Source organism: Chamaea fasciata, unplaced genomic scaffold (assembly GCF_029207755.1).
Source record: "Chamaea fasciata isolate MVZ Bird 193981 ecotype frontalis unplaced genomic scaffold, bChaFas1.0.hap1 SCAF_27, whole genome shotgun sequence".
NCBI lineage: Eukaryota > Metazoa > Chordata > Aves > Passeriformes > Sylviidae > Chamaea > Chamaea fasciata.
The window spans coordinates 1,924,582-1,936,617 of record NW_027094112.1 but is presented as its reverse complement, the minus strand read 5'-3'; the positions used below and the strand labels follow the sequence as shown (position 1 = coordinate 1,936,617).

Below are 12,036 nucleotides of genomic sequence, written 5' to 3'. Positions count from 1 at the left end.
ATGTGGCTGTGCCCCATTGTGTGTGCCAGTGTCTGCACATCCCTGTGCTCGTGCACTGGTGGCAACACCCCCCTGAGAGCCGCTGGCCTACACGGGGCTGGCCATGCTCAGGGCAGGGCACTTGTGGGCAAGCCCCGTGCCCGTGTGTCTGTGCACGTGTGCTGGGCTCTGTGTGTCTGGGGTCGTGTCTGGGCACAGCTGGGCAGGCTGGCAATGTGTCAGTGCCCCTGTGTGTGTGTCCACAGCTGGGCCTGAGCTGACCTCTCAGCCCAGCCACTGCAAGCCCCACAGGGACTTCCCTGTCCAGCAGTGCCAGCCACTCACACACACTCGGCCCCCAGCTGCTTCTGTGCAGGAAGCTGGAGAGGGCCATGGCACTCCCATCTCCCCAGGACAATCCCAAAGACAGGCCATCCCTTTGATGCCACCTCCAGGCAGCCTTGGGGCACTCAGCTGTTTCCCAGGCTCCTTGCTCCTCCCTCATGGAGAAGCTTGGAGGTTGCAGTGTTCTGGTGGCTCTGTGAGGATGGGGCAGTCCTGTGGCCACACTGGCCTTTGTCCTGAGCCAGGAGCTATGGGAAGTGATGCTATCAAAACAGTGAGACACGTGGAGAAAATTCTTTGACCGTGTCGGGGAGGTGGAGGCTGGAAGATGGGAGAGTTTCTCTTCTCCAACACCCAGAATGGGAAAGAGTGGCAGCCTCCAACACAGTGGGAGGATGGCTTTGGTTGTGTCCTCGTGCTTAGTTGATCCTCTGAAGCCCCTCAGCCCTGCCTGTCTGGCTGGAAGCTGAGCAGAAGGCTAATGTGAGGCACGTGTTGGAAGAAAGGAGGTTGTGGACTATCCCCAGGCACTGCTGTTTCCCATTCCATCTCGGGTGAGGTTTTTCCATCATCTCCTCCTGATGCTCTCTATTTGGAGGAAACCAGGGCTGTATTTGTAATCCTCAATAGCAAAAGCACAAAGTACAATCCAGCACGGAGTGTGCACCCTTGGCTTCCTCCAGCTTTTGCCCTGAGCTGACTGCAAGAGTTCCCACACAAGGAAGGAGAGAGCAGTGGGCCACGTTTGGATGCAAAACGAGTTTATTGAGTATAAGGAAGAAAAGGAGGAAGCTGAAAGGGGACACCAGGAGCAGGCACTGGGGTGCAGTGGGGGTGTCCATTTGCCTGGCCTGCAGGGAGATGGAGGGAGGCAAACAGGTCCCACTAGGCTGGCATTTGGTGATGCTGACAGGAAAGGAGGAAATAGGAAGAGATTGTAAGAAAGGAAGAGTACAGCAAGGGCACATATCTATTGTCCTAAAGATCCATCTTCAGCGCTGCTCCACATTTTGAGGTTGTGGAGGTTCTTGCCCGAGGATGTTGCCAGCACATTTAGCAGGGGGGACAACATCTGCTGCCATAGCAGTTGGTGATGCAGGAGATGTCAAAGCCCCCAGAGCTGATGGGCACTCCGCCACAGCTGAGGATGTTGCCAACAGCAGCAGAGGTGGAGGATCCCACGGCAGTGTTCTGTGGGAAGGAGCTGAGGACGGGGCCGGGCAGGGTCACCAGCACAGCAGGCGGCTCAATGACGACGTGGGAGCTCTGGCACTGCCTGACACAGCACTCATTGCAGCTGCTGGCCAGCGGGCAGGGGCCGCAGGGCTGGCAGCAAGGGTCACAGGGCTTGCAGCAGGACATGGCTCGCGGTCACAGGTGCACCTGGCACAGAGGGCAGGGAGAAGCAGAAAGTGAGGACACATGGGAAGCAGCACTGCACCCAAACACCCTGCAGACAAGGCACCTCCTAGCCCACACTGCACTGCCCAGCTCAAAGCCCAGGAGCCACCTCAGCCAAGTCCCAGCCGCTCTTTCTCTGTCTGCACAAGACCTTCTCTCCCCTGCCCTCTCCCAGCACAAGCCGCTTCCAGCCCTGTGCTACGACAGCCCCTCTCAGCTGAGACCTCCAGGCAAAAAAGAGCTGGTCTTGAAGCAGCAGCAGGAGTAGCAGGAGATGAGGCTTCCCACTCACCTGATTCCTGAGGAGAAGGAGGTGAGAGAAGTGGATGAGGGAGCAGAGACTTGGGCTGCCTTTTATAGCAGTCCTGCCCTGCCTCAGGCCCAGAGGCACCTTAGTGGAAGTCATAATTTTGTGACCAGCTCGTGTCAAATGTGCACCATCCCAGCTAATGGCAGGGGCTGTGTCCAGGTTTCCTGCACTGCGGTCTCCATTTCCTGGCTACTGCCGTGTGCATTCCTATCTGAAGAATTCTTCTGGGGCCAGGGTGAGAGGCCCAAGAATTTCCAGGATATAAAGACATCAGAGCAGGCAGAAGGCTCGGATCATGGTCTGGTGGCATTCCATGCAGGCACATGAGATGATCCTCTGTCATTCCTGTGGGTTTGTTTGTGGCCAAGTAGTCAGGGCATCACTCTCATCCTTCCTGTACACCTGCCCATCTCTCCCTCATCTCTCTGTGGCATCCCATGTGTTTTTACATGCAGCCAGTGTTCCCAGCCAATTATGGGAATGGCTTGGAGATATAAGGTATTCCTTGTGCTCTTGCTTCCCCTCTAATACATCTCCCTTTGGTCAAGAGTCCATGCCCGCTTCTCCAGCTCCTTCCTGCTCTTGCCCTGGGCTGGATTACCAGCTGTGCTCAGTGGACCTTGGCTGGATGGATGGTACCCAGCAAGCTGCCATATCTATCCCCTCTCCGGTGGGAAAACAAGATCAAATCAAACAGAGAACATCTTGAAACTTAAAAAAAGGCACTTTGTTAAATCAAGAACAAAAGGTTATGCATGCACACATACAGTGGGAAAGAAAATAACTGATGGCCAACTTCCCTCAGGAAGCAAGGGCTGGCCACTTCCCAGGAAGCAGGCCTTCCTCACGTGTCCTGGTTGCTCACAAAGGCCAACTTTGTAAATAAGGCTGCAGGAATGGGCTCTGTGAGAAGAGTAGAGTGGCTCCCGCCTCGTCTGATTGAGTCAGCCCCAACTGTGACCGAAGGGGACTCAGCCCTGCCCAACACGGAGCACATTTGTCACACCGCTGATGCCTGTGTGAAAGCAGATTTCAATAGGAGTGGGTTGGGCTGGAAGGCAACTTCAAGGCCATTTCTTTCCACTCCTCCTGCCCTCAACAGACGGGCACTGATGCCACCCACTCAGCCGGCTTGCTGAACGCTCTGGCCAACCTGGTCTTCCACATTTACAGAGCTGTGGCATCCAAAACCATTCGGGGCAATTTCTTACAAAGCCTCACCACCCTTACATAGAGAGGCATCTCTGTTCAGCTCCAGGGGAAAGGGAACAAGGAAAATTGCACTGCAGGGATTTCAGTGCTGTGCTGTCTCCACCCTTTTCCTATGAGCAATCTGGAAGTGTTCTTATAGAAAGAAGGAGAAATCACAGGCCTCTTTTTGAATGCAAAAGCAACTTTATTGAGACAAAAGAAGAAATGGAGGAGGCTCACAGGGAGCACCAAGAGCAGCTACTGAGATTTACCAGTGATGTTTGAAGTCCTGGCCTGTCCAAGGAGGGAGGCCAGTGGGTCTCACCAGGCTGCCACTGAGTGGTGGTGACAGGAAAGGAAGGGAAGAGAAGAAGAGAGCAGGGGGAAACGGCAACAACAGTCCGAAGTTCTAAGTCCAATGTCTTAAAGATCCATCTTCACACCAGCACCATGTTCTGAGGTCTTGGAGGTCCTTGCCCAAGGATGTTGGCCTCAGCATCTCTCGCAAGGACGACAACATCTGCTGCCACCATAGCAGCTGGTGATGCAGGAGATGTCAAAGCCCCCAGAGCTGATGGGCACTCCCTCACAGCTGAGGATGCTGCCCACAGCAGCAGAGGTGGAGGATCCCACGGCAGTGTTCTGTGGGAAGGAGCTGAGGACGGGGCCGGGCAGGGTCACCAGCACAGCAGGCGGCTCAATGACGACGTGGGAGCTCTGGCACTGCCTGACACAGCACTCATTGCAGCTGCTGGCCAGCGGGCAGGGGCCGCAGGGCTGGCAGCAAGGGTCACAGGGCCGGCACTGCTGGCACTTCTCCGGGCAGGACATGGCTGGATCTTGGAGCTGCACCTGGCACAGAGGGCAGGGAGGAAGCAGAGCACATGCACACCTGAGACTCAGCCCGCAAGGAAACCCCCAGCCAGACAAGGCCCCTGCTGCCTGCGCAGCTCCAGGCTGTGCAGCCCCAAACTGGGGATCCTTGCCTGAGCCCAGCACGGTCCTTCTGAGCTCAGCCAGGCCCAGCCCTGCTCCTGTCTAATCTGGATGGAAATCAGCACCTCAGCCCAGCCCCAGCCTCTGGCCAGAACACACGGTCTCCCCTCTGCCCACACCACCACCATTGCAGAACACTCCCAGAAGGACAAGGCACAGGAACAAGGCCTGGAAAGTTCAGTGCTGTCTTAGAGGGCGTGGAGGAGAAAGGGGCTTGCAACTCACCTGGTTCCCAAGGAGGTGGAGGTGACAGGAGTAGTTGAGAGGGCCATTAGCTGGGCTGCCTTTTATCCTGCCCCCACAGTTCCTCAGGCCTCAAAGGCTGTGCGGCATACGTGATTAATTTCCTGGATGATCTCAATGAATTGAAAGATATCTGGAAATGGTATGACATGAGTTGCTGCTCAGAATGCTCTGCTCTACAATGACTTTGCATTTCCTGGCCTACATCATTCCTATTCCCTTACAGGTTTTAGATTTGGTATGGGAGATTCCAATTTTCCTGGGGGCAAGGATGTGTCAGTGTGGGCAGAAGGCATGAACTAAGTGCAGAAGGGATTTCAAGGAGGCAGGTGTTGCCAGCCGATGATGCTCTTTTGGAAAATTTATGTTTCTGCTTGCTCATAGGGCCCCTCCTTTCCCAGCCCTCCACTCTGGAGGGCTCATTACCCTCCTGCTCCCTTGACTATGTGCCTTGTCTTCCTCTTGAAATTTCTTTGGATTCCTCCTCTACTTGCGCAGTCTCTGACTCTCCTGTTGCACTGGTGCCTGAACATCTGTGTGTGTGCATATCTGCACATCCATGTACTTGTGCACTTGTGTGAACACAGCCTCACGTGCTGCTGTCCTACATGGGCACTGTTTTGCACAGGGGAGAGCACTTGTGTGCAACCACACCCTGAGCAATTGCATTTATGCATTGCTGCACTGTGAATGATGTCAGGAGGCAACAATATCCTGGATCATATCAGAGAAAGCAGATGTGTTGGACAGTGCTTCCTGCTCCAAGTTTTGACTGCAGTCCAGAGCTTCAGGGGCCACCAAGGTGGTGCTGGAGCTGGGCTTGGGGCACTGGGCTTCCCTAGAGGCTCTGGGAGTCCTGGGGATTAATGGCTACACATCAGCATTTGGCAGCCCAGTTTCAGAGTTTGCTCTTATGTCTGGATGAGCATGAGGTTTGCGGATTAGAGCAGGGGGATGCTGAATGCCAGGATCTTGATTCTTTGAGTCCCTGCTGAAGGGAAGATGGGGCGAGCACATTAAACCTAGGGAGCCTGGAGACGACACTGTGTTCATTGCTGGTACTCAGTAGAATGGGGTTTGGTCTCTATGGAACAGTGGTCGGAGCTTTCCATGACCACATCTCATTGTTCAGAGCACCTGTCCTCATGGAGGAACTGAAGGGCCATGCCTGGTCACTGCTCCTTGTGGAGAGTCAATTGGTCTCTGCATGGGACGGGAAAGGAAGGCCATTCGTAGCACCTGTCTCTACTTCTCCAGAAAGGGATCAGAGTGTTTTGCGTAAAGGAGCATCATTGGTGCTGTCTGTAAGGGTGACCCAGCCTAGTCTCAGGAATGTGTCAATACCCAAAGGGACAGATTTCCAACCATTCCCAGGTCAGGCTGCAGAGAGATGCCTGGCTCGGTAGATCCCACCATAGCTTTTGCTCTTTGGCAGCTCTCACCCAGTGCTCTGGGGTGTGCTCTGCACTCCTTTTCCAAATGAGCTCTGATGAAATGTCTCCATTATGGAGGGAACTGGATTTTCTTGGCCTACCACTACTCTCTACTACTATCTGTACGGGTTAGTGCATACATTATCAATCGCTGCCACTACCTGGAAGGAGGTAGTATGGAGAATGGTGTTGGCTTCTTCTCCCAAGGAACCAAAGTTCGTGACTGTCCCTGTGCCACCCTGAACATCTCTCCCACATCTCAGAGCAAGGAAACATCTGTACCCTGACCCCTTCAGTTCCATCCCCTCATTTGTTGTAAGGTCTTGGCCCCTGCCTCACTCCGCACCAGTCTGAGTGGTAGCATTGGCCTGGGCAGGAAGAGACTGTGTCCCATCCCAGTGGACAAGTGTAGGAGATAAGGGCTGATGTGTATGTCTCAAAGATGCAGAGCTGGATGCCCCTGGAGCCAGCCAGGGCTTTTGGCTGTGTTGGGTGTGGCTGAGATGCAGTCCCTGCTCCCCACAGCAGCCCTGGCAGGGCTGTGCTCTGCACTGGGAGTGACAAAGGTGCCAGAAACACTGCAGTCCTTTGGCTCCTGCTGAGCAGTGCTCACATAGCACCAACACTCTCTCCAACATTCCCTTCCCCATCAGGAGCTGGGGGGTGGCAAGATCCTGGGAGGGGATCAGACAGTTGTCCCAAACTGAGTGGAAGGGATATTCCATGCCATGCACGACATGAGATCAGATGCAAAAGCTAATGAAAGGAGAAGTATGGGTGGGTATTTGTTATTTGCAATGTTTGCTTTCAAGTGACACCACTATATGTGTCAAGCCCTGCTTCCAGGGAAGTGACCAAATAGAAATTTCTGATTGGAAGTAGAGTAAAAAAAGTGGTTTATTTTTTTCCAGTTTTCTACTGCAGGCATAATCTTTAGATTATATTTTAGCAAACATTCAAATCCTGATATTCCAGATGTTTTCCTTTCTATTCTCCCTTCCTTATTCACCTAAGAACAGAGAGTGATAGAGTGCCTGGAGTGTCACTGACTCTCCAGCCAAGGTCAACCCAGCAGAGCTGGTAATAACAACCAAGGATTCTTGGTAAGAACACGTGGTGAGAAAGACCAGCATGTAGCTGGAGAAGGGGCTCTGGGGAGGTAGGGCAGCACTTTTGTGGGAGAAGTGTCCTTGTTGTGGCTCCTAGAAAGAAACAAAACACAACACAAGTAAAGAGCAGAAATGAGATGGAGAAACGAGTATGGACTGTTGACCAAAAGCCAACCCAGTAGAGAGAAATCACGACACATCACATGCCCTCAAGGAATGCCATCAGACCATGACGTGAGCACTCTGTCTGTAAATTCTTGGGCCTCTCACCCTGGACCTAGAAGAATTCTTCAGATAGTAATGCACACAACAGAAGCCAGAAAATAGAGGCTACAGTGCAGGAAACCAGAACAGAGCCTCTACCATTAGCTGGGATGGTGCACATTTGACATAAGGTAGTCAGAAAATTATGACTTCCACTAAGGTGCCTCTGGGCCTGAGGCAGGGCAGGACTGCTATAAAAGGCAGCCCAAGTCTGTGCTCCCTCATCCACTTCTCTCACCTCCTTCTCCTCAGGAATCAGGTGAGTGGGAAGCCTCGTCTCCTGCTGCTCCTGCTGCTGCTTCAAGACCAGCTCTTTTTTGCCTGGAGGTCTCAGCTGAGAGGGGCTGTCGTAGCACAGGGCTGGGAGCGGCTTGTGCTGGGAGAGGGCAGGGGAGAGAAGGTCTTGTGCAGACAGAGAAAGAGCGGCTGGGACTTGGCTGAGGTGTCTCCTGGGCTTTGAGCTGGGCAGTGCAATGTGGGCCGGGAGCTGTCATGGTTCCAGGGTGTTTGGGTGCAGTGCTGCTTCTCATGTGTCCTCACTTCCTGCTTCTCCCTGCCCTCTGTGCCAGGTGCACCTGTGACCGCGAGCCATGTCCTGCTGCAAGCCCTGTGACCCTTGCTGCCAGCCCTGCGGCCCCTGCCCGCTGGCCAGCAGCTGCAATGAGTGCTGTGTCAGGCAGTGCCAGAGCTCCCACGTCGTCATTGAGCCGCCTGCTGTGCTGGTGACCCTGCCCGGCCCCGTCCTCAGCTCCTTCCCACAGAACACTGCCGTGGGATCCTCCACCTCTGCTGCTGTGGGCAGCATCCTCAGCTGTGAGGGAGTGCCCATCAGCTCTGGGGGCTTTGACATCTCCTGCATCACCAACTGCTATGGCAGCAGATGTTGTCCCCCCTGCTAAATGTGCTGGCAACATCCTTGGGCAAGGACCTCCAAGATCTCAGAACATGATGCTGGAATGATGACAGAAATCTTGTAACATTATATTTATGCTGTTAGCTTACTGTTTTCATCTACCTCTCTCTTCTTTTTCTCTTCCTTTCCTTTCTTGTCACCACCACCCCATGCCAGCCTAGTGGACCTGTTTGCCTCCCTCCCTTCCTCTGCAGACCAAGGAGACAGACACTCTCATTGCATCTTGGTGGTTGTCCCTCATATCCCCTGTGAGATTCTGCCTTTTCTTTAGACTCAATAAAGTTGTTTTGCATCTTATCATGGCCCTCTGTTTTGTTCTTTTTTTCTGTGGGAACTCTTTCATTGAGCTCAGGGCAAAATTTGGAGGAAGCTGAGGGTGGATACTCTGCAGTGGATTTTTCTTTATGTCCTTTCCATTGGAACTGACAAGCACATCCCTGGCTACTCCATTGTCAGTTAGAAGATGGCAGGGAATTGAAAATAGCAGGGCCTGGGATAGCCCATAACCTCTTCTCTTCCAACACCATCCTCACAGTTAATGTTCAGCCCAGCTTCTGTCCAGAAAGGCAGGGCTGAGGGGTTTTACGGTTTGGGATTGGTATCAGCTACACAAAAGAGCTGATTTGGATCAACTTTTCTGTGAAGGCCTTTGCTGGTTCATCCAGGAACTGCCAAACTTCCTCCAATGCCACAAAATGCAACCGAGTGGGGATTTTTTTACCATGCTCCTTTTAGACTGTCTACTACCCATTTCCTAATACTACACCAAAAATATTACTATACTGATACAAATAAAAACACAAAATTACTATCAATTGATCAAACCAAGTCAAATATCAAATTCCAGAATAGCAAATAACCCATGCCCAGCACTGCAAGATCACATATCTTAAACAGGCAAGATTGCCAAAAGAAGGCCTTGTTATCAAATGGCATCTTACTTGCATCCCATACTGGTCCATGGGTTTCTGGTATTCTCCAGGAAAGTCCCAGTGCCTGCCAGAGATCCCTCAGATCCACATGAGAACAGGTACAGTATCCCATCTGAGTGAACAAAAATGATTCTCAAATCAGATAGACAGACAATTTATAACACAGTTTTATTGCAGTGTGGGGCATTTGGGGCATCCCTCCTCTAATTCAGTGCACCAAGCATCAAGTAAAGAGAGTTTTTATCATATGCACTGATTACAAATTCATTAGCTAGTCCAACACACTTGACCTTAATTCACATAGTTGCCATTCTTATCAGCTATCCTACTTTGCTTCTTGGGGGTCTGTCCTCAAGTCTGATATCATTTCTAGGTAGCTGACTGACACTCAAGCACCATTTTTGAGCAAGCCAAATATAATTGTTTAGCAGGACTTGTGCTTTCTAAGCCTTGATGAGCTGAGCTGGCATCCTGCTTTACTTTTGCATGACTTATGTTTGCCTTTGAAACAGCTGAGTGCCCCAAGGCTGCCTGGAGGCGGCATCAAAGGGATGGCCTGTGTTGGGGATTGTCCTGGTGAGATGAGAATGCCATTGGGCTGTTGGAACCCTGGAAGCTGAGAATTTAAGGCTTTTTATTCTAATAGGCACGCACCATCAAGAAAACATTACATTTCACCTGAGGCCATGGAATAGGCTTCAAAAGTTGAGTGATAGTACTGGGATTATGGGTGTGTAGTTTGAAAAGAAGTACATAATATCAGAGGGTGGAAAATTGACAGTTTAAGATTTTAGTATACAGAAATATATATGAAGCAAGATGGAGGGTTTAGGGCGTAAGGCTAAGTCTTACAGCATCTTCTTCCTGGGTTTGGGTGGTTTCTTGTAATTGCGTAGAAAAGTCTGCATTGTGGACCATGGGTACTTGGTTATTGGGTTAAAAGAAAAAATAATTTAGGTGGCATTTCATAATAGGACGATTTCTGCTTAAAAGAAATCAGAAAAAAATAGAGACATTTAAACCTTGTTAGCTAGAAATCACAACGTGAGAGGCTGTACAATAGATGAGAATTAATAAACATCTGATTCCAAACATGCACTGTGTCAACTGAGCCTTTAATCCTGGCTCTAACAGGAGAAAAGAAGATAAAAAATCACAAAGTGACCCTCTCCGGGTCCCTGCAGAGAAAAAACTGAGGACTGAGTGTGTGTGAGTGGCTGGCACTGCTGGACAGGGAAGTCCCTGTGGGGCTTGCAGTGGCTGGGCTGAGAGGTCAGCTCAGGCCCAGCTGTGGACACACACACAGGGGCACTGACACATTGCCAGCCTGCCCAGCTGTGCCCAGACACGACCCCAGACACACAGAGCCCAGCACACGTGCACAGACACACGGGCACGGGGCTTGCCCACAAGTGCCCTGCCCTGAGCACGGCCAGCCCCGTGTAGGCCAGCGGCTCTCAGGGGGGTGTTGCCACCAGTGCACGAGCACAGGGATGTGCAGACACTGGCACACACAATGGGGCACAGCCACATTGCCCTGCACATTATTGTGGGGGAGCACATGGGGCAGAGGCCACAGGAAGAGGAGTGACTGGGGGCATGCTGGGGAGCTCAAAGGCAGAGCAGGTTCAGGCCACTCCAAGGAGGACAGTAGCTCAGCCAGCAATGCTGCAGGAGTCTCATAGACAGTGAAGGCTGAGGAGGAAGAAGGCAAAGAGGATTTACTTTGAGGGGTAGGCATATAGGAGAGCCATTGGATGATGAGCCAAAGACTGGATGGCTGGGAGAAGATGAGGCCCTTCCTGTCAGCAGAAGCATAAAATATCGAAAAGAATGCCTCAGGCTGGAATCACCTACCTCAATGGGATCCCATCTGAACTTAGCTCATGACTCTTACCCTCTCTGACACATCCTTGCCCCCAGGTAACAAGGAATCTCGCATACCAGCACACAGAAGAAGTGTCTGTGAGGGAATGGGAATGATGTAGGCCAGGAAATGCAAAGTCATAGTAGAGGGAAAAACCAAGTCATGCCACGCCATTCCCAGAGATGTTTCCGTTCATTTGGGATCATGCAGGAATATCGTCACTTATGCGGAATGGACGCTGGGCCCTGAGGCACTGTGGGGCCAGGATAAAAGGCAGCCTAACTGCTGGCTCTCTCAACCACTCCTGTCACCTCCACCTCCTTGGGAACCAGGTGAGTTGCAAGCCCCTTTCTCCTCCACGCCCTCTAAGACAGCACTGAACTTTCCAGGCCTTGTTCCTGCGCCTTGTCCTTCTGGGAGTGTTCTGCAATGGTGGTGGTGTGGGCAGAGGGGAGACCGTGTGTTCTGGCCGGAGGCTGGGGCTGGGCTGAGGTGCTGATTTCCATCCAGATTAGACAGGAGCAGGGCTGGGCCTGGCTGAGCTCAGAAGGACCGTGCTGGGCTCAGGCAAGGATCCCCAGTTTGGGGCTGCACAGCCTGGAGCTGCGCAGGCAGCAGGGGCCTTGTCTGGCTGGGGGTTTCCTTGTGGGCTGAGTCTCAGGTGTGCATGTGCTCTGCTTCCTCCCTGCCCTCTGTGCCAGGTGCAGCTCCAAGATCCAGCCATGTCCTGCCCGGAGAAGTGCCAGCAGTGCCGGCCCTGTGACCCTTGCTGCCAGCCCTGCGGCCCCTGCCCGCTGGCCAGCAGCTGCAATGAGTGCTGTGTCAGGCAGTGCCAGAGCTCCCACGTCGTCATTGAGCCGCCTGCTGTGCTGGTGACCCTGCCCGGCCCCGTCCTCAGCTCCTTCCCACAGAACACTGCCGTGGGATCCTCCACCTCTGCTGCTGTGGGCAGCATCCTCAGCTGTGAGGGAGTGCCCATCAGCTCTGGGGGCTTTGACATCTCCTGCATCACCAGCTGCTACGGTGGCAGCAGATGTTGTCGTCCTTGCGAGA

At 52.7% G+C, this 12,036-nt stretch overlaps 1 protein-coding gene and 1 pseudogene across 1 annotated transcript; one reads left to right on the top strand and one right to left on the bottom strand.

Annotated features, from left to right (window-relative positions):
• Positions 1 to 1,377: 1,377 nt before the first annotated feature.
• Positions 1,378 to 1,686, bottom strand: LOC136301629 (feather keratin Cos2-2-like). The gene has a single exon (XM_066204755.1). It carries the CDS (start codon positions 1,684 to 1,686, stop codon positions 1,378 to 1,380), a length of 309 nt encoding a protein of 102 aa, XP_066060852.1.
• Positions 1,687 to 7,236: 5,550 nt separating this feature from the next.
• LOC136301628 (feather keratin Cos2-2-like) lies at positions 7,237 to 8,170 on the top strand (annotated as a pseudogene).
• Positions 8,171 to 12,036: the final 3,866 nt, after the last annotated feature.